A 23,648-nucleotide genomic window follows, 5' to 3' on the forward strand; every position below is an offset into this window, starting at 1 on the left:
TTTGGGTGGAACTTCCCAACCAGTCACATTCCAGTGTGGGAAGACTTCAGGTACGAGGCTGGTGAGGAGAAAGGTAAAGTAGGAAGGCATGAAAAATGAGACGGGTGTGAGCGAGGAGGAGAAGAAAGACAAAACCGAAACACACCAATGAGGAGACCATGGGGGTTCAACACTACTGGGTGCTGCTGCTGTTGGTCGACTGCCATGAACGGATTACAGGTATGTTGTTTGAGGTTGTACAGCCGTGTGTGTGTGAGAGTCAGTCTGCGTGTGTGTGCATGAGGATTGGCTTGTATGTAGTTTTGCTGTGTTGGACTGGCCTCTTGTGGGCCCACACGTGTCAACTTGTCTTCTCATGAATGCTGGAGCAGGATGCTTCATATGTAACCCCACCAGTGATGTAGACATAATCGTTGTGTTACTCAGTTGTGATTAATGTCGTAAACGCGTTTATTGAGGCACCTTGTACAGGAGAGCACAAGCCTCTTCCAAAGATGTCTCCGGTTAGTCAGCGCTTTCAGTCAACACTCAGAAGATGGCAGATCAGTCACACAGTAGACGGGCGGTCTGGGATGACGTTTACTCGTGAAAGAATGTGCTCATCAGATTCCACGTCAATCTGAATATTGTTCTTAGGATGTGTCACACATCAACAAAACAAAACAAAACAATTACACTTACATGTTTTCAGTTCAATACAACTTTTACATTTAAAGAAGTAATGCAGATTTGCCAACCAATATACGAAAGACCAACGAATGGAAGGAAGATACTTTTAAGTGGACAGGTGATGTGTTGCCATGACAACATACTTTATAACAGTGTTGAAAGAGTGGAGGGGAGCAAGTTAAAAAAGATATTAAGATGACATGCCTTATATGTGAAATGAATTTGTTAATCAACAGGGTCACATATTCAAAACAATTTTTGTGATAGATTGTGATAGATTACTTGTCAAGGTTATATTCTGTGCTTAAGGTTCTGTTTTCTGATTAAAACCATTTTGTTTAGATCAATGCATTTAATAATTAACCCTGTAAAAATTAATAAAGTGTCTCTTTCCCTGAAAAATAATAATATTTTTTTAATATGTTGTTTCCAAATTTACTCTAAGTAAAAGAACATAAAAGGAAATAAGTTAAATCATAAATAAATAAGTGACCAACAGCAAAATAGAGTAATTAGCTGGACAAGATATCTTAATGTGTTATTATCATCCTCAATATTTCCCAAACCTTTGGGTTTAGTTGTCCAACAACTAATCTGACGTAATGCTTTGTTTAATAATCTCAAACATCTTCAAAGAGCCGGTGGATTATTAATGTTTCTGTTTAAATTGTGTGATTGAGTGTTGTCGTCTAGATAATAATAATCATTTATTTTATACCAGTAGTCACACACACACATCAGTAGCCACAGCTGCCCTGGGGCAGACTGCAACATTCATTCAGGTGAGGCTGCAGTGCATGCTGCACTCTGAGGCAAATTTGTAATTTGTGAGAATGGGCGATACAAAAATAAATAAACTGAAAGTTAACATGTAAGAATCTTCTTTGTATAACAATGTGTCATCTGCATGAAGGCTAACTTTATGATGAGAGGTGTTGCAGCAATTGGATAAACATACAAGGGCATCCTGGTGAAGTTACTGGACGTCTTCCTGTCCACCAGGTGCTGTGAGTGGCATCAGTCCATATATAAAGCACTGGGAGGGCTTGTCGTATGACAGGGAAGATCTTCACAGGAAGCACCTGAGGGCCAGGAGAGCCTCACACGCTCATGAACACACACTGGAGCTGGACTTGACTGCTTTCCACAGGTAACTTCAAAGTCCGGCTTCATGCGCCTTTTTCTCCTGTTTCTACTCTTTATTCCAATTCCAAAACCCATAGCACATGTCAACAATGAATGTTCCATAATGTCCTGCTGTTGATAGACCTACATACCTTTCGCCAGATTACACAGCATTGACCACACATATGAGATGTGTGTGTGTGTTTCTGTTCCATGCAGAACCTTTCGTCTGCATTTGAAACGCAATGCAGCAGCCTTTTCCAAAAATGTCATGGTGATCAGTGAAAATGGTTCCACGTTGGCTGACCTCTCGCACATATATTCAGGAATACTAAAAGGTGGGTATGAATGGGATGTTTGGGCCACCAGGGCTGGGAACGGTTTACCTGCAATTCAAGTCGAAGTGAATTTGTAAATGTAGACCAATCGTTTATTCAGCAAACACATTTCTCCTTTCACATTTCTGGGTGTGGCTCGTGGGACATAGGATGTCATATATGTACAGATTTTGTGGCAAAACATTCCAGCTTTCTCAATCTTGCCTCATATCTGACCTTTTGTATCTTTGTGATGTCTTTAATCCTTACATTTATTTGAGTCTCTTATCTATTCATTCTGTCTGTCTGTCCTTTCAACTCAGTTATCTCTGTTCACTTTCACCTTTCTGACCCTGACATGTCTTCTCTCTTGACCTGGTCTTGCAGGTGAACATGGTTCCTGCCACGGCTCAGTGTTACAGGGTCAGTTTGAGGGAACCATCCATACAGACAACGGGACCTATCACATAGAGCCAGTAGATAGATACACCACCGGCCCAACAGAGCACCACTCTATAATCTACCACGAGGATGACATGGGTAAGACTACCTCTCGTTTTTACACTTTAGAAATACACTTTTCAGAATATTTTGTCTCTGCATTGATTTCCAAGTGTCAGTTTGCTCTGTAGTTACATCTATCTTCCACCAAGGAACCCCCCTGACTTCAGTTGTAGTTGTTACCTTCGCATTGAAAATGCGGAAGGTTATGTTTTGATCGCCGTGTATTTATTTATTTATTTATTTGTATGCGTGTTATTCGCATAACACAAAAAGTATTAAACCGAATCGCATGAAATTCGGTGGGATGATTGGTTATTATCCGGGGACCATTTGATTCGATTTTTGGATCAATCGGGTAAAAGGTCAAGGTCATGAAAAGGTCAAAATCTTCTTTTTACCATAGCACGGTCAATCTGTATCCAATTGGCATGCAACTAATGCCAAAATGTTCATAATTCAATGCTCAATCTTGTGATATGCGAAGGTATGCGCTCTACCGAGTGCCCGTTCTAGTTATATATTGTATCAGCATAATCTATTTAGAGCTGTGTGGGGGTATTGGCTCCGTTGCTGGGCACAGGCCAAAGAAAAGATAAACCAAAGATGGTGTGACTTTTCAAGAAGGAGGAGGAGAGCGGAGTGCTGAAGCAAGAAGGACGTTGTAATGGTGAAAGAAGAGGGGGATGGGGGAAGGGGTACAGTACAACGCCAGGAGAAGGATATGTTTCTAAAGGAGGCTGAAGGGAAAGAAGAAAAGAAGAGAATAGAGGAACTTAGAGGGTTTAAAAGAGTTGGAAACAAACGATTGGACGCTTTAATACGGACGACCGTAATCAACGAGAGCTGTCAAAATGGTTTTATTGTGTTATTTCCAAGAAAGCATTTTCCTGGAAACAGTGCAGATGGTGCCAAACATCCCCCCCCCCCCCCCCCCCCTGTGTTTTCCCTTCTACACAGACTCTGTGGCTGCCTTCGCCTCCCGCCATATTCGACCCCTTTCAAAACCCTAGCAATAAGAACACCCTGTTCTTTCGTTCACAGTTTCCTGCAGATATGCAGGAAACTGTGAACGATTTGGCACATGATATTTCAATAAACAAACAATGCTTCCCTCCAAGTGGTGAATCAGGGAGCACAGAGGCTGTTTTGCTGCACTGGCTCAAGGTTATCAGTGTTTCGCTTCGGTGCTTCAGATGCAGCTGTCACAGTTGCACAGACAGCCAGTATTATAACAAGTGGATCGCAGATTCAGCTCTATTGATGTTTCATCACTTCTCGAAATGGGAAGGTTGCAGATTGATATGAGATATTTACACTACGTGAGGCATAACACGGATAAATATATTAGAGGTTTAACTCTCTGAAGTCGATTTTCAGCTTTAGGGCCATATTTTCTCTTTCCACTTGTGCCTGAGGACAATTGTGCCTGATTTTATGGAGAGCTGAGATTGTTCTGGAATTTTTTTATGTATAACGCATGGGTATGTGTCATATGCAAAAGCTTTTAAAAGGTGAATTTACATTTTTTTGTAAAATCGAGAAAATGACCCCAGACTCCAGAGGGTTAATCCAAGCAGTGGATATATATTCCCGAGGAGTCTCTCAGGGATACAGAGTGTAGTGGTATGTTGAATGTAGGCTTGAGATTTCTTTACACTTGGGCGACCCAATGGAGCACTCGAGGGTACTTGGCCTGACCAAAAGGTCCGTTGTGAGGCACTTGTGAAGTGACATTAGGGCAAGATGAGGCATTTCAATTCTCAATGTCTTTTTAAGCCTGTGTTGTGTTTCCCCTCAAGAAATCAAACTTCCTAAAGCAAGAATAAAAAGTAAATGTAAATGTTTCTTAGTGTGTTGCTCAATTATACTTTCATTGTTCAAGAGAATCTGGCTGAAGTGAGTTTTTTTGGGGGGTGTAGTTACCCTTCACAGAAGAACTAGTTTCCAACAGCTGCTGGGAAGTCTGGACTGAAATGTGATACTATTTGTTCATATGGGAATCTCTTTTTTTCCAGGGAAGTCTTGCACTGATCCGCACTTTGTAATTATAATAGAGCGTTATTGATTGCAATTTAATCAATTAAAGCAAATTCAGCAAAACAGAGCAGAAACATGCATCTCCTGTAGTGTGAGGGAGAAGAAAGAGACGCAGAAACCAACAGGGAACAAGGAGAAAGGTCTGGAAGTAATTCTGTGAATGGGTCTACGCCCGGCATTTAAGGCCTCCACATCCTCCTCTCCCCCACGGCTCACCCCCACACATGCATGACATGTATCCCACGAATTACTGGTTTGTGATTGGCTAGAAGACCCTTGTAGAATGGGGTGATCCCATCACGTGCATGTTGCTCATTGCAAGCCCATATCTGACCGACCCTGAGGTCATGTGAGATTGTACTGCTGAATGAGTGTTTCACACACACCTAAATGCACATGCATACACACAGACACTGTGCATTACTCTTTGAAGTTCTAGTAGGTCACAATTAGCTGGTCAAAACATTGCCTGGTTCTGTCACTCATCTTACTGCAAAGGACACGTGAAAGTGATTATCATGGCATGTGACTCTACCGAAAGTTGTGGAATTCAAAGCCCCTTTTTGTGCACAGGATTGTGTCTGGGATAGTTTGTTTTATGGACATAATAATCCCACTGAATCATTTTACATTATTCTGCTACATTTTGCAGAAGTCTACTTTACTTCACATTTACTTCTTTCCTCCATATTCTTATGCAGAGTCACACAGTCCCTGATTGTAAGCCTGATGCACTGGCTGCTTGCATTTAGAGGAATTCTGTGTCTTTGCCACTGTAACAAGACGGGACGTTTCATGCATTTGCAATGCCTCCCTTGACGGCAATCCTATCATTGTTGCATAAATCTGAGCGAGGCAGCCGTCCCAGAGGTGTTGCAAATCTCAGACGATAGTGTTGTTTTAGTGAAATCCCTTCACAGCTTTTTCCACAGGCCGCTGGGCTCCCATTCCTGACCACGATGCGGATTTCCAAATGTGTCACATGTGGGTCCTCTGGTTACTAAGGAACCCATTTTAATTGATTTCTGCACGTTTTGTTTTCATTGAAAAGGGAAATAACATGAAGTTGTGTATCTTAAATCCAGAAAGCATTACACTAAGCCTCCAGGATACACGCCTATCATCTCTGATATGACTGGGGTTATAAAGCAATAAGTGTGACCTAGTGCACCCATTGAGTAGACAAGAGAAGCACATGATCTGGCATATTTATTTTGTCTCAACCACAGACTTACGTTGTCCCAGGAAAGATATCAGGAAACATCAGAATAACACTGAAATGCTCTTAATTAAAATAGCTTCATTGATTTAACACTGTCATATCTGATAGTGACTCAATTTGATAAATATGTTCATTTTACCAAAGCACTTGGGCCCTTAAAGAGATAATATCTGTAATACATGGTTTACCCTGGTCATTGCTCCTGGTTAAGCACACACACAACGCACATGTTGTACCTTTTCAGCACAAACAACACATGTGTTCATCTTCACCATCACTGCTGTGTTTTATTTGCGAGCTAATCTTACACAATGTCCTGTTTGCTTTAATGAAGGAGCCAAACGTCCTGTTTGCTTCCACAAATGAAGGGGTGGGTTGAACCAAACCGTTTATTATGATTGGCAAACACTGTATTATTCTGAGTCACAAAATTGTTGCGCAAATATCCACGAACTGACGGAACATTGAAGGACAAGATTACACGTGATCCTGATACTGTCATTTTTCAGCGATGTATTTTCCCACACACATATATTCACTCACTGACACAAATGAATTTACTGCGGTCCACCTCTCATCTCTTTTTGTGATTTGTTTTAGGAAATAAATCAGGTAATTTAAGGTCATTTTTAGTGTGCACTCTCCCTTTATTTGCGAAGGCTCTTCTTACCGGTCAGGACAAGAGACAGATGACAAAGAAGAGACACAAAAAGGAGACTGAAAAATGGTTACATGTACTTTAACATATGCACATCTATATATACATACTGCACATGTAACGTGTGTCTCTGCTTGTTTTTGTGTAGTCCTCCCATCCATGAGAACCAGCTCTGATGGATTCTGTGGCGCAGAACATCTGAACCTCCTGGCCCAGAGCCTCAGACCTGCAGAGGTAGGGCAGTCCGGACATCACCCAAAAACACTGACACACACTCTGCCCTGCTTTCTCTTTCTGCCCTCGCCCTGTACGTTTCCTCCTTTGCAAAATCCATTTATAGACAATTAATTCAGCAGTGGGTCTGATTCATCTGTAAATAGAACTGACCTTTTTCATGAGCGCATTCATTCTTTTTGGTCACTTTTTATTCATCCTGTTGAGTCACCGAGAGCAAATTACGGGATTTTATTCCAGCAGGATGCTTTGACAGTCGCAGAAATGATGCGTAAGATACTGAAAATACAGAAAGCTTAAAAATGAGCAGCCACATTTACAGCAAAAGTTGTATAGAGTGTAATGCTGCAGATCCAAACCAATCAAAAGAGATTGACTGTCATTACAAAACCAGGAATGATGCAATAAACATCTGCAAAATCCATTTCACTAATCGTACCTTTGGGTATTTATTGTTAACCTTCGACAAACAATGAACATTGGACCACCACCTGGTCCCAAGGTTCATTGTGGACAATGGATGTGTTTAGCAACGTGCCTGTTGGTGGAGATCATTTCCACTGCGAGGGTCTTGGAATGGTCTGAACAGATGTTGTTCCAAGTGCAGCATCCATGTTGTGTTCTGGTGTCTACAGGAATACTGATGTTGAGTTTTGATGTTTCAATATACACATACTCAGGGCTTTAAGGCTTTCATTAATGCACATGCACTCTGCCTTTTACACCGTGTGCCCTTTAAAATTCCTCCTTCTTCGTGTCTCTGCCATGTCGCCCACAGGCGGCACCAGCGAGCCGGTCGAGGAGAACTGTGGATGAGTCAAAGACCAGCTGCCTGCTCCACTTCCATGCTGACCACCTCTTTTACAACAAATTCAAGTCCGTTAAAGCGGTTGTGGCTCAGGTGAATGGTTCAAATCAGTTTTTTAAAATCTTTATCTTGGTTTAACTTTGACAAGACATGATTGTTCATATTGACACACACTCAGCAACTTTTCTTGACCTGCTGGTTAAAGGGTTAAAAAACGAAATGGCAATCACTTATATTCATATTTTTCAAAGCACAAAGAAGAGCCCCCACACACACACACACACTCCTCAGAATGATGCACGTAGATGCTGCTGATACCTGAGCTCCCCGATGTTTCAGGACGCAGAGAACACAATGTACGCCGGAACATTTCCAATGAAAGGGGACGTGCGGCATGAGCATCAAATCAAAACAGGATTTCCTCGGCTGTCCCTACAGTGTTCGGCACCTTGGGAACATGGGGCTGCAAATAAAGTCCCCATGATGTAATTATCAGTCCCACATTCTTACCTTGGATGACACCAGTGGAACTATATGCAGGTAGTGTCACTTGGAGCTAGATTGACCTTCGTTGAGCTGAACTGACCTCATCAGAGCAGTCTGTGTACTCAGTTAGAGTCCTTGTGAAATACTTAAAGATCTCTGATTAAGGAGGCGTTTTTTATTCTTGATTGAAACTTTTATTTTCGCCAGTTTTACTCGAATGACCAACATCTAACGACGAAAAGGAAATGACAGGGAAACAATAAGTTAAGTTATGATTTACCATTGAGATATTCAACAATACTATATAAAGAAGCAAACTGGCAGAACAACACATGCCTGCACATAGACACGCAGCTGTCACAGCAGTAGGGAGCCATCTCGCTCTCTGAGGACATGGTGGCACATGGATTACAGACATTTGTCCAAATAAGGTTCTGTGCCAGGTGTAAAGGCCTGACACGGGGGCCGCCAGTCCACAAGGTGAATAAGCAAGACCGGTCACCTCCTCTCCTTCCCTTCAGCTGAACCCAGCAGCTCCTCTTTGGACCTTCAGCAGAGCGTAACAACGCTATAAGCGCCACACCAAGGACACGCTGCGGATATAGTTAAGAGTACATCATTGCAATGATGAAACCTGATTTTGATCTGTTGCATTTAACTCTGACGTGGTCATTACATTTAAAATGTCAAACAGTTTCACCTCCCACGTCCTGCACTCTTGACCTTTGACCTTATGAGTGCAGCAAAATGTCTGCAGCGAGCCTCAGAGCTTCACTGAGGAGGAGCCGGTGGGTTGAAAAGCATTAGTTTGATCTTCAGAAGAATGCTCTTTCTTCTGCCAAAGTGGCACACACACCAGAATTTACTGCCGCAAAGTTGAAGAGGAAGAATGCATTTCTGATTTATCGGTTTAAACTTTGTTTTTGCGTTGGCTGATCTGCGGTGAACTCAGGTTTAAGTGACATACTGGGTTAAAAGCTGCGTGCCTGCTGGCGCGCCTGCACTGCCTCAGTGCCATGATAAAGATAACAGTCTTCCTGTGTTGAAGTTGCTCTGTCTGAAGAAAGCGCTTGTCATTGGGGTCAGAGGTCACATGAGATGCTCTGCTCAAATTGAGTTCAGCCACATACTGATTTGGGAATTAAGTGACTTAACTTCAACATACTTTTGTAACTCTCCCTAAATTAAAACCAATAAACATATTACATTCCATATTACATTCACAGATGTTTAATTTCATTTGAATTCTCAGCGTCTGATCCAGGTTTAGTTTGAAATAAGTTTGACATCTGTGATGTTTTTAAATAAAACATTATTATTCTCTCTGGCCTTTCTCCTGCTGTCCACCCTTTCATCACTTCTTTCACCTTAAACACACACACACATATACACACACACTTGCTGCAGACCTTCGTTGCAATGGTAATGAAAATACACCGTAAGTGATGCCGTGGTGTAATCTTTGCTGTCACAATCTCTGCTCACCTAGTTCCACTGTCACCGAAGGTGTTTGAGGTGTCAATATTTACATTTATGGATAATCAGTTTGCTGTTTTTCTAAATGCTGCATATGTCGAATTGAAGAGGATGATTTGTTCTTCATTTGCTTGTGTTTTGTCCAGCTGTATGTGTTCTTCCCGATGCGTTGTGTTCGCAGGGCCACATACACTCCAACACAGCAACTACTCTGTACGCACCAGGAGACGTCATTGACTGTGTTCTCCCATAATCGTAGGTGTCCTCCTACATACTAGCTGTGAATGACATCTTTGACAAGGTGGACTTCGCTGGAATGAAGCTGCTCAACTTCAAAGTGAAATCCATCCGCGTAAGTTCCTTCTGCTCTCAAGCCATGACTCGACTGTGCCTCATCTTAGGGATGTCAAGATTTTCACACCATCATTATAGACAAAATAATTCACCATACCAATATGTATTCATACAAATCTAATCAAAATAATAATAATAATAATGCTCCCACTCAAATCTGTAACTTTTTGTTTTTTGTTTTTTTCTCGTATTTGGCAAATGAATTTCACTCAAAATACCATGTATGGAGGTGGAGCGAGAGTCTGTCAACATTTTATATACACAATATTATCATATAAGTATTGCTAATATGATATCAACATTTCATGTTTAGGCTGATAATTTCAGACATCACATTTTTAGTACACAGACACACTCGTGCCAGTGGTAGTCCGACTAGGAATGATCTCAGAGCTGTGAAGGAGGGATGTAAAGTGAGCTGCTTGTCTCATCTCTCTCCAGGTGATGACGAAGGAAGATAAAAACGATCCTCTGACCCCTCTGTACATCGGGCCTGAGAAACTGTTGAGCCTGTACTCCGAGAACAACTGGGGCAACTTCTGCCTGTCCTACCTGCTCACGAACAGAGACTACAGCGGAGTGCTGGGGCTCGCCTGGGAGGGCAAAGCTGGTGAGTCAGACTCACTGTGGCACCGATGCACGGACATCACAAACACATGCACTCACGCATTCTGGATGTATATACAGTGATTTGCATATTTGTCTCAGAGCACTGAGGTAAAATGTAAAACAAACTCACGCTGTGCAGACAAATATTGTTAAAAATTAAGTATAAAATGGTGCACAAGGAATTCAGAATATTTTCATGTGATGGAATAATGGAGCGTTGAATTACAGTCAGGTTTAATTTTAAACATCATAAAGCTTGTGATACGGAGTAAATACATTATGGTTAAACATTATGGAATTAGATCATTTAGACCCGAACCAGAACCCCTGATCCTAACCCTGGAAACAACATGGGGGGAAATGTGTGTTCGTGGGTTAAATTGCCTGAACCTCAAACCTTCACCTAACCTCAGCTTGATGCCCTGCCGCTCTGTTTAAATATCTGCATGAAACTCTTTCTTTCAATCATTTGATTTGAAGTTTTTACAAGTTACACATTACTAGACAACAACAACAACAAAAATACATAACAGCATAACAACCAACTATAGGAACTATAGTGCAGCTCCTTCTCTAGCAAACAGGATTCTGCGGCCCTCATTTGACACAAGATCACCAGAGGCCACGCTCAACTCTTCCAGACACACTCACAGTTTGCACAAAGCAGGTGTAAACACTGCCCTGCCGGTCGGGTTTGTTAGTGGGGTCAGTTAAAGAGCTGCTAGAGATGTACAAACTGCAGTTAAAATGCATGTGAGCCTCTTTTGGTTTTCCTGGATCAAATGATGTTGTGGCACACAGAGTTTCAGGAATCAGCAGCTCCTCCTTCAGGCTTATACACAAGCGGTGTTTAGATTCGAGAGAACAAAAACAAAACATGAGTAAATTCCTCAATTAACAATCACCAGTGATTTGCATGTAAAGCTGGCTGCTGTTAGGCTGAACATCATATGGAAATGCCAGTTAGGGACTTCACTGGGCACATACTAATCGTGTTATTTACAGAAAAGATCTTAATGACATAAATTTATCTTTTAAAAATTTACAAAAGAAACACTGCACACATTTTGCTCTTGCGAACTGACTTTTCAATTCTCCTCAATGATGTAGCAATATAATTCAGTGAAATCCTGAAATATTTCCCCTTTAGGAACATGGACATGTACTGTGACACAATATCAGAGAAACTCTCAAACCAATGTTAATAAAGAACAATGTACATCATTTGTTTTAAGATTTTACATATAAACACAATTCTCAGTCAACATGTATATTTAGGATATTAATTACATGACCTAAATAAACAAAGTAACTACAATGTAACTAATAAACCACGTCTTTGAGCTCTGGTGTGTAGAATATTCTGTTGGAGGAAGTTGGAGACATGCGTTGGATTCGTTCTGGGGGAGGTTCTTCCTGCTCGTTTCTATGACGTTCACACAGACGTTGCGTATGATTGGCTAAACTGAGGGGTGTGAGAGCAGACCACCACAATGACATGAACCTTTGACACACACCCACACACACACACACACACACACACACATCTTAGTGAGGATTTCTGACTGCATTCCACAGCTTGATTGCCATGGTGACATCTCACGTGAGGCACATTCATGGTGGCAGTGACATTGTTGTGACCTCCCTTTACAATAGTCTCAATGGCCAATAAGGTAACACATCTTAAAAGACGTTATGTACCAAATTATCACAAACATTTCACAAGCACTGAAAACTAGTTAAATAGTATTACCCCCTTAAGCAAAAGGTATTTTCATATATATATATATATATATATATATATATATATATGTGTGTATATTTTGCAGTTGCACTTCCTGTTCCAACAGTGATTATGTCTCACTGTTGAGGCATTGATATTACCATTAAGTTGAAAAATGATAATTGCTGTCTACCCAATCAATGTTCTTGTTGCGCGTGAGTCACATTTGATCTCAACTGCATATCAACGAGAATAAAACAAAAACAAGTCTCAGGTTGAAAAAGACGCATTACAGTGTTTTCACGCAGCAACGAGTAAAAGTCAGTCTCATAACATAGTGAGTCAATCCTATTCAAAAGTGTATAAATACTATCGACGTTTGTAATGTGAAGGTCAATGAACTCCAGTGGCAAAAGGAGCAGTGATGGAAAGTCGTCGGCTTCAGTTATATTATGGAGAACATATCCACTGTACTTTTCTGAGAACTTTGGCCGATGTCATTAGGGTTCAACTCCCTCGCTGTGTCTGTTTTTGTTGTTTAAGATGTTATTAGAACACCCGGACACCCCCTTGTTTATCCTGGCTCTTACTATTGTTTGTCGGCTCGTATTAAACCGTGTGAAAGAGTGTGCATGTGCGTGTGCGCTTTTTTTTCCTGTTAAGTGATACCAAATATTCCTAGAAATGGGTGTTACTGCGTGCGCGTTTCTGAGGATGTGTGTCTTGTTTTCTCCGGACGGTGAGTGTGTGTGCATTATGTGTTCCGGCGGGTTGCTTGTTTCTCTTTACTCTGTTTTTTCCAGCGTGCTAATAATAGGAGTCTTTCATTGCAACTCCATTCTGTGGCGAAGACAAGAGGGAGGAGGGGACACAATCGCAGCCCTTCTCTCCTCGCGCTGCTAAAAACCACACTGCGGTTTGCCAAAAGTAAGCTCTTTCTAGGAAACCCGGCTCTTTGAATGGCTCACCGGGGAGTCCATTTTAGGTCAAAAGCTGGGAATGCGGGAGAGATGCATCCAGAATGCTTGATTTACATGGCTGGATTAACAGTTTGTGGACATGAAACCAATGTCTTTATAGTTTAAGCAAAGAATACAGTTTACAATGTCAATTACTTTTAATTTCGGTTAAAAGTCATCATGTGATATCAAACAGAGGGATAAAATAAAATCTAATGTTGCTTTATTATCTCTGGCAGCGTTCTTCACCTGACATATGAACTAAGCAGTTACCCTCATTGTTTCTACAAAGGCACACATGAGGGGCGCTGGTTTTGTTTTTCAACCTCTAATGGTCCCCCGTCCCTGAACGTCACACACACGCCCAACAGTGTAACAAAAACATGCCGGTGCAGGGCAATCCAGATGTCTGCGCTGGTTCCCACAGTTCTCAACTACGTCGACTGAACTCAGATTTCTCTGAAAGAGGCACTGAATATCTTCAGCAGACGCACACCTCACAAGCCTTACCCCTCAAAATGGTATAACGCTGACCACATTGTGTAAGAGGGGTCACATAAATGTCAAGTGACCGCGGAGACCTCCAACCCTCACATGTGCTTGAATGGAGGGAAACCAATGAAGAAGAGAGAGGATGGACACACGGAGATAACTCCCACTTTAGCGGATTAAAACACTTGGTGGTGGATATAAGTGCAAATTAAATGATGATGGATCAGCGTCGGAAATACACCAGGGCAAAGGGCAAAACTGACCCTAAGAAATATAATGTTGCCCCTAATATCACAAGGTGAGGGGCAAAAAATGCCCCCATAATTTCCTCTTATAATTTTGAAAATTGAATAGAGTTTTTGTCCTTTGTTGTGTCCATCTTATCTGTATTGCCTGTACTAGGTAAGTGCACAAAAAAATCAATACATATAATTTCGAACTTTAAAAAAACAAAGAAATTAGTTATTGTTAATAGTTGTTTAAAAAATGTAATGACAATAAATAACCACAAAGAAATAAGAATAAATTGAACATGATTTATGTTTATTTTTTGTCCCAAATATCTAAGAAAACACTTTGAATCTGAAGACTACTGCCCAATAGTCGTATTATTGCCATTTGTATGATAATTGCTCATATACTGTAAGCCTAAATATGTTTATTTATTATTTTTGAACAAACGTTAAATGTTATTTTACAATTTTCAAAAAGTGCCCCAATTTCTCTTTAAATGCCCCTGGATTTCAGTCAGTGGGGGCAACAACTGCCCCCTAAACAAATATGTAGGTTTCCTACCCTGTGATGGATGCTGTAATAATTGTTCATTTCATTAGATCATATGTACAGGTGGTTAGCATCTCCAGTATTACAACGTCCTGTATTTAGTAGAGTGTTGGCCCATGTGTGCTGAACAATAAGAGCTCATTCAAGAGATGCCACAAGTGGTCTTGTTGAACTACCTGAGTCTGACCGCGGCTTCACTAAAATCCATGCGCTGCCTTTCTGAGGAACCATATCAGACATGCTCGGTTTGACCGATGGGATTTTTTTCTGTTGAAGCAGTCCTCTTGCTTCCTCTTGGAAAATAATGTCACAACCCAACCGCCCGTCCATGTGAATATGGCCAGCTGTTTGTCATTGTGGGAATGGATGTCACGGACAGTACGTAAACCCAAAAGGCAGATTGATGTCGGTCTGCACCTCTGAGACTGGGGCCTGAAAGGTCGACAACGCTTCAGTGGCTAAACGTTGTTTGTTTAAGGTGTTTCCAGTAGCACAAGGTCACATCTGAAACCATTCGGTATTTCAAAGTGACAAGTGGGTGTGTTTACATTAGATATGACAAACTGATTTTTTATGTGATTTAATATTTACTTTAATTGTCACTTAACTTATACGACCTCAGTGGAAACCAAACTCAATGTGTATCCTCTTATCTGTGTTCACTTCAGGTAACTGGGGAGGAATCTGTTCAAAGCAGACCGCCCTGCGTTACGGCCGGGACTCCACCCTGAACACAGGTGTGGTCACAATACAGAACTACGGACAGTTCCTGCCTCCCCGACACGTCCAGCTGACCCTCGCTCACGAGCTCGGCCACAGCCTGGGATCCCCGGTTAGTCGCCGTCACTGAGTCTACAAAATACCTAAAACATCTGTCTAAAACTGAATGAAGAAGGGGTCTTTCAAAAGTGTCTCAATCAAACCAACCTCTCATGGTTACAATTAATATGGCACACAATTTATCGCCTGATAATGTACATTTCAATGGTACTTTTTGTGTCCTGCAGTCACATAATTTGCACGTTATATTTAAAACTAAGATTCTTTAGCAGACAAAAAAAAATCCGACAAAAAGTTAATATACTACAAGAATACAGTTGAAGATAGCCATCTGTTGTCGCTGAAATTGCACAATGTAGGCTATAGTCTACCTAAAGGGTGTATTTTCCCTAAATTGTCCCTAAATCATTGTTAATAAATAGTGGTTTACAGACATATAGCTTCATGCTTGGTGTTTTCGGTGCTTCTTGATGTTTTAGGGTTGTCCATCAATCAGAGGACGGACCGATAGATCCCCGTCTCTACTCGTCCATGTTGGTGTGTCCATGGGCAAGATACTTAACCCCAAATAGCTCCGGCGGTGCATGACTGATGTCCTGATGGTCAGGTGGCACCTTGCATGGTTGCCCCTGCCTTCAGTGTGTGATGACATGTAGCGTCAAGCGCTTTGATTTGTGGGAAGAGGCAAGTACAAGTCCATTTACCAATGGCTTAAAAAGGCTTTTCCTCACAGCAGACTTTCTTACTTTCCATTGGATGATTCACCGGTCTCACACTAATAACTGTGGAGCAACCTTTTCAAACATGTCTGTGTTTGCACAATGTTTAAGATTTTACTTTGAACACATTTAGGTGCGAGTGAATCAGGAATCCAAACACTTTCTAGTCCAACACAAGCCTCCGTGGGTTGTGTACCGAATAATAATTCAACACGATTCACGTGATTTAAAATATTCGTACTGCAGCCAGACATGGTTGTTTGCACTGCACCGCAACAAATTTGCCTGTGAATGATTCACTTATGTGGGCATTCGAGACCTTGGCCTGCAGTGACTGGTTTGTTTCATAGGTACTCTTGGCTCAGCCTCGCTGGCTAATCTGAAGAAATAGGACAGGAAGATTTCTGATTTCCCTCTCCGTAGTTATTTTCATTTATAACCTCTACTCTCACCATAACAACACACTGCTGATGTGAACACATATGCAGCTGTCACCTTGCTTGTTGCCCACGAACACCTGCAACCTTTCTCTCAACGCCTAAAATGCCAGCAGCACCCCCCCCTGCCCTTTGTTCTTCACGCTTCTACAGACCAAAGAGTCCTGCGGGGCGTTCCCGAGCAGTTTAGTTCTGCCATTAACCTGCAGGCTTTTTATAAGTTAAACTACTGTAAATGATTGCGTCCTGGCTCCGGTGACAGGCATGTCTCATTGTTTCCAGGCCGGACACCTGAGATTGGTCGGAAACACGGTGGAGGAAGGGCGGGATGCAAAGTGAATTCTGGGTAAAAGAGCTGCTTTGGTCTTTGGTCTACTTCCCTTACAACCACACATTCATAGAGTAGCTTTTAAAATGGTGGGCTATTCTCCAATTTGTTGATCAGGTGAAAGATAAATTGAAATCTAGCAATGCATGTGTCTTTTTCTTTTGTTGTCCTGCTCCTTACATTGCATTAACTACAATACAACACAACACAACAGTCCAAAAGCCCAAGACGTTAAGTCTAATATCGTACATGGCGGATAAAATCCACACATTCCTACATCAGAGATGCTGCAACCAGATAATCTCTAAAAAAATCACTGAACATATTAAATAGTTGCCAATTACATTAATGTGTTCACTTTTTTCAGCTCTATTTTAAATGTATAAATTGTGAACAATTTCAATGCTCGACACTACAGAACAATGCTTACAAGCCACAGCATCAAATTTCGAAAAAGACTTGCCTTCTTGAAGGGTTGTTGATCCTAAAATTGCATCTTGGTCTGTTGTAACCACGACCAGTAATCAATAAGTTAATGGGAAGGTCAAGAAATCTGCAAATGGACACAGTACAGTACCACGCTGGCCTGTTCCTCCTTTTGCTTCCCATTGTTTGTTGTTTTTATGTCTGCACCAGTAAATGTTAATCCCAATGTCCCCATCCCAGTTATAAAATGTAATCCACTAAACTGATCAAGACCAGATGCAGAAATACCTCAAAACATGAACAAGATCAAAATATTACCCATGTTATTTTTAAGGCCTCTTAATTCACCGGTGAGTTTGACATCCAGAGAACACCAGCTCTGGAAAACGCAGCAGGAGGAGTCTGTCTGTCTTGTTCTCGGTGTCCCGCATATGCAACGCAGCATTCCTCTGCTGTTTCATGGCCATCGATTTTTAATTGGAAATATAACAAAGCTGTTAAAGTTACAGAAAACTGTCTTTGGCTTATTCAGAAATGGCCTCTCACATGACTGTCCATGAACATTCCTGAAAACATGTTCACTGTGTGCGATGGTGACCTTTAACGAATGGCTTGTTTCCTTCTGCTGTTTATATCTGCGGCCGATGCACTTTTGATGAAATGTCCAAAAAACAGCTCATTCCATTTGCTCGGTGTGGAGACACATAATGAGTCCAGAAAAACACAGAAATGAAACGTTAATTCCTGATGTTTTGTTTGTGCTCCAGCATGATGAAGACTCAAACTGCGGCAACCTCGGCTCCAGCGGTGGTAAAGGCCGGTATCTGATGTTCCCTCAGGCCACGGACGAGGTGCGTGCAAACAACGATAAGTTGTCGCCCTGCAGCATCAAACACATCAGCAAGATCCTAAATCTGAAGAAGGAGGATTGCTTTGTGGGTGAGGGAAGAAACAATCGGACAGCGTCCACGCGCATGTTGCCCGCTAAGTAGGGGGCCAGATGTGTGCATTCGTCACTGTAAATAATTATACATTCTGTGTGTGTGTGTGTGTGTGTGTTTACTTGTGCGTGTTTATCTGCTTGCTTGCTCTTTCTGGCCAGTCAGTGATGAGCCCATCTGTGGAAACCAGATTGTGGAGGAAGACGAGGAGTGTGACATTGGTCACGATGACTCCGACCTCTGCTGCTTCAGCGCTAAGCAGCCCGTCGGTGTCCAGTGCCGCCTCAAGCCTGGTAAAACCTGCAGGTACACGGACCAGTAGAGTCTGCATGAAAGGTTCAAAGCATTGAGATGTCGACATTTCTGTTGACAAAATACTGCATGCGCTCACATGTCCATGATATTGTTTTTACACACCACATTCATCTCAACTATTTTGTCGATGTTATCTCCTCTGTGCGTCTTTTGTCTTGTTTTCGGGTGGCCTTTGTGTTTATCCGTCACCCTGGCCCTTCGCGTATGATGCTTACACTCAGTCCGAGTCAGGGCCTGTGCTGCGGTCAGGACTGTGTGTTGAAGCCAGCGGGTCAGTCCTGCGAAGAGGAGACGGACTGTCAGAGGGAGGGTACGTGTTCGGGCTTCTCGCCGCTCTGCCCCGAGCCCGGCGCCAAGGATAACCTCACAGTCTGCAGTCAGGGGACGCGTGTCTGCCTGAACGGGGTGAGGCGGCCACATGATGACTCAATATGTTTTTAGATTCATTGCCCAACAAGCCAGCGTCCTGCACGTGTTTATTACCTTCGCATTGAAAATGCGGAAGGTTATGTTTTGATCGCCGTGTATTTATTTATTTATTTATTTGTATGCGTGTTACTCGCATAACACAAAAAGTATTAAACCGAATCGCATGAAATTTGGTGGGATGATTGGTTATTATCCGGGGACCATTTGATTAGATTTTGGGATCGATCGGGTCAAAGGTCAAGGTCATGAAAAGGTCCAAATCTTCTTTTTACCATAGCACGGTCAATTGTTATCCAATTGGCATGCAACTAATGCCAAAATGTTCATAATTCAATGCCCAATCTTGTGATATGCGAAGGTATGCGCTCTACCGAGTGCCCATTCTAGTTGTTGTTGTTGTTGTTGTTGTTGTTGCTGCAAAGCTGGTCCTGAAAAGAAAAGTAATTGTTTATGTTTTTTTGGACATAACATGAAGTATGGATACTTGCTTGTGAATAACTGTGTAAATAGGTATTTTACTTGGTTTTTATTACAACTAATTAAGTATTGTTACAGGTCATTTTTTTAAAACATGCTATATTTTGCTCTTTACATTACAGTTGTTGCCCCAACTGAAAAATGTAATCCTATTTTATTAAAAAAACTAAATTCTGAAGCAGCCCCATTTAAAGCTCCACCCACTTCTTTCTCTATCAGTCGCTATTCATAGTTTATTGTTACAAAGAAACAAATCTAGTGGCATGCGACGTGCTTATGAATCAGCTAACAAGACAAACAAACATAACACTTCCTGGATTCAATCAGATGTTTCATCCAATAAGTGTGTTTACTGCTCACAGGCCTCTGTATGTGTAAACAAAGACACCATTGCAACACAGCATTACTAAGAAAAGGTTTGATCTAATTAATTTGTCCACAAAATAATCGTATGCCACTCCACAAATATTGAACTGTATTGTCTATTTCTTGCCTCAAATGTTTCCAGAAACATGATTTACAAAAGCTTCAAGAGCCTGTTAATATATTTTCACATCATCCGGGAGTGGAAAGAAATGGATGGTTTACCTAAACTTGCATGTGTTAATGGGAATAAACTTAACCTTTTCATCTTTATCCAAAACTAGGTGTGTGTAAACTTGACCATGTCTTCTTCCTAATGAGCGACTCTGGTTCTCTCTGCAGGTCTGTGCAGAGTCCGTGTGTGTGAGGCACCGTCTGCAGCAGTGTGACTGTCCAGGAGACGCCATGAAGGAGAAATGCCACATGTGCTGCCAGCAGCCTGGTAACTACAGGCCAATGTGTGAGGAATGTGTTTACACACCAGCCGGTGTCAATTTACATTGAGCTCACTTTATTGTTTTTCCATTAGATGACTTAACAACTATCACAAGAGACACAATCTGACATCCGTGATGTGTATTGTTAATATCACATTTCCTGTTGTGGTCTTTGAGTTCGCTATTTATGTCTTAAAGACAATTTGTTTTTCAAATTCAATTTCTTTTAGTTTGGTTTTGTTCGCCAAAAGATGTCACCAAACTCAGGCATTTTTTCAATTATATACATACTTTTTTATATATATATATATTAATATATATATATATATTAATATATATATATATTAATATATATATATATTTATATATACATATATATAAAATCAGAATTAGAAACATTTATTAGCTACATGTTTTAGACACAAAGAATTTGAGTTAGCGGCTGGTGTGTACACATTAGATAGACAAACAAAACAACAACAATCAAAAACAATCAACAGTCAACATATACTGTATGATAAAATAAATCAAATAAATCTGTTCATGAGGGTCAGTGGAATTATATACATATATATATATGATATTATAGTGTATCTAATGTGTTCCATGAAATATATATATATGAATATGATATTATAGTCTATCTAATATGTTTCATAAATATATATATATATGATATTATAGTGTATTTAATGTGTTTCAACGACAGATAAGCCTGAGACATGTGCCAGCACGACCTCCTCCGTGCTGTCCCGTCACTTCCAGAGGAAGACGTTGCCGTTGGTCGGCGGGGCCCCGTGCTCGGGGAACCGGGGATACTGCGACAAATTCCAAGTGTGTCGTCTGCTGGACGCAGATGGCCCCATCGCAAGACTGAAAAACTCATTCCTCAATCTGGAAGACTTTGACGACATAGCAGAGTGGATGAAGGTGAAGGTTTAGCGGTGTCACTGTTACTTTAATAACACATGTCGTTCGCGACTTGTTAGTGAACATAGTGGAGCAATTACCAGCTAAAGAGCTGCATATGCCCCTCAGAAGTTGGTAGAGGCCAAACACATGCTTTACTTCACCTTAAAGGTGCTAAATTCAAATGTAGAGCATATTGATTCCACACAGCTCTCAACATGGTGACGGCTGAGCTGGAGGCTTGATCAACGGCTTTCTGGCCATCAGGTCAAACAGTACGCACAATGATAATTCTCTGAATTCTACGACTGTGGATGTCGTCTTTGTTAAGAGGCGGCAGATGTTTGCGTGACGTGACATCCTCAGCTCAGTGCGTTTGTTAAACTTCCCACTCTGATGTTCAGCTGCCTTCGATGTCTCAGTCGTAGCGGACTTTGAATGATTAGTTCCTCGTGACAGGGCGGAGAATCAGGAATCCCACTTTGGGTTTAAGACCAGTCATCCATTTCCCCGGAGACAGAAATGACCCCTCAATGCAGGAAGCCGTTGGGTTATTTCACCACACATACGTCTTCTAATGTACAGAGCTGCGAAGTAAAGGAAACATAGTCAAGAATGGTGGATGTGAGATGGAAAATGCAGATAAATAAGTGGAAAAACATGGATTTTCAATATTCATATTGAAATTATCCCTTCCGAATAGAGATCACGAAGGGGGGGGGGGGGGAGGTGTAGGTTCAGGAGATACCTAAATTGAATCGTCTTATATTGCCAATATCAGAACCAGAGTCATTTGCCAAGTACGTGTGAAAATACAAGAAATGTAATTTTTTTTTTTCATCTCTCTTGATGTACTTACACATAAATAACAACTAGGAACAAGGACAATAAAGCTGGATAAATAAAGGTAAATAATAGCCAGGACAAGAAGAGAAGAAAATAATCTGTGTTTACATAGATATATCATAAATATGTATTAAAAGCAACATTGTCCAACAATAGAATACAAATAAAATGTGTATGCACAACTCATGTGTTCTGTGAGCTGGACACATTATAAGTTATGGAGGAGTTCACCTTAATCTGAACTACACTGCAACGTTTTGCTGGTGCAGATAACGTATTGTATCTGGGTCGACCTTATTTGAGTTGTGCAAGCAAAATTACATTTTGAATTAGAGCTACAATGTCGAGTCAATCGACAGATCTGCAATAACTTTGATCATCGTTTTAGTTTAAGAAGAAATTATCACAAATACGCTCTGGTTCGAGCTTCTCAATTGAGATGATTTAAAAACAAGATGTGTGAAGAAGTTGAGTATTCTGTTTTGGGATGTAATGCTATATGTCAATTTTAATTGTTTGATGTATTTGCTGTAAACCCCAAAAGCAGCTGCAGGGATAATAAAAGGGGGACGATATTTTTAGTTCAAAAGTAATCCAAACTCACATGTCTAATGTTTGTATATTTTCTGCCCTGCAGGCTCATTGGTGGGCCATCCTGCTGGCTATCCTGGTGCTGTCTGGCGTGATGGGCTGCACCGTCTGCCTCTGTGGCCACAGGCTGGACACCAGCGTCTTGGAGTGACCTCTGACTTTTGGTCAACTCTCTAAATGAGTATTTTCATTCAAGCCACACAAAGCCATCAGGATTCATTCGTCTGGGATTGAAGAGATTAAACTCTGTTCCACAAACAGTGCGTGATCTGCAGGTGACCTGTGACCACACGTACACCTGTTCAACACCTCTTGGTAACGGATATCTTTGTGCGTCACGATGCGTCTGATATTTCCATTTCGTCTCGTCACTCGTCTGTTCACATTTCATGAAGCGGTCATTTGCATTGCATGTCAACAAGCTATTAAAGTAAATAAAGGGACCGTAAACATGTCTGGGATCTCAAAGAGTACTCGTTTTCCATTTAAGATTTACAGTAATGTAAATGCACTAAGTATATATATATATATATGTATATATATATATATAAATATACATATTTATATTTGAACTTAGTTACTGTACTTTATTGTTTTTTATATTTCGCATTTTGTATTTCCATTTTAAGCAACTTTATACTTCTCTTGCTATTTGTTTCAGAGTTTCCACATCTTTTATTAGTATTTATTTTATTTTTTTACGTTTAGTTTGACTTTTGTTATTTTTCCTTTATTTAAGTTCTTTAGAGAGGTTTAGTTGTAGTTTTATCGTAGTTAGTTTGTTTTAATTAGGGCCGGGTCTAATTATAGGAGTACTTATTTCAGTTTCTATTTTACTGCTCTAGATCATTTATTTTAATTAAAGTGTAACATTTTACATGAACATTGTTGACACATTTCAATACTTCATTATTTTAGAAAAACAACAAAGGCTAGAGAAAGTAACAAACAAAACAAATCTGTGGAGCAGAACTATTTTTCTTCTTATTTTCTACCTCAATAATCATCTCCCGTAACTGGAGGTTACCCGACCCCTTGGTTAGGAACCACTGCAATAAACTGCGATATATAAAGCAATAAAAACCTACTTTCAATATCACAAGCCCATTTAACTGATAACACTTCTGTGCTTTTCCTTTGAACACGTCCACCACTAATGATTTACATGTCACAAGTACCACAAGGTTTATTATG

The 23,648-nt window shown here is 40.9% G+C and overlaps 1 protein-coding gene across 1 annotated transcript; it reads left to right on the forward strand.

Annotated features, from left to right (window-relative positions):
• The first annotated feature begins 42 nt into the window (after positions 1–42).
• On the forward strand, positions 43–22,908 carry si:ch1073-396h14.1 (disintegrin and metalloproteinase domain-containing protein 10). The gene is made up of 15 exons (XM_056414428.1): positions 43–219; positions 1,672–1,819; positions 2,014–2,132; positions 2,499–2,651; positions 6,681–6,766; positions 7,545–7,667; positions 9,796–9,888; positions 10,332–10,500; positions 15,125–15,288; positions 17,914–18,085; positions 18,249–18,393; positions 18,624–18,807; positions 20,014–20,113; positions 20,818–21,038; positions 22,501–22,908. Exons 1-15 carry the CDS (start codon positions 159–161, stop codon positions 22,603–22,605), a joined length of 2,043 nt encoding a protein of 680 aa, XP_056270403.1. The 5' UTR covers positions 43–158; the 3' UTR covers positions 22,606–22,908.
• Positions 22,909–23,648: the final 740 nt, after the last annotated feature.

Source organism: Pseudoliparis swirei, chromosome 5 (genome assembly GCF_029220125.1).
Source record: "Pseudoliparis swirei isolate HS2019 ecotype Mariana Trench chromosome 5, NWPU_hadal_v1, whole genome shotgun sequence".
Taxonomy (NCBI): domain Eukaryota; kingdom Metazoa; phylum Chordata; class Actinopteri; order Perciformes; family Liparidae; genus Pseudoliparis; species Pseudoliparis swirei.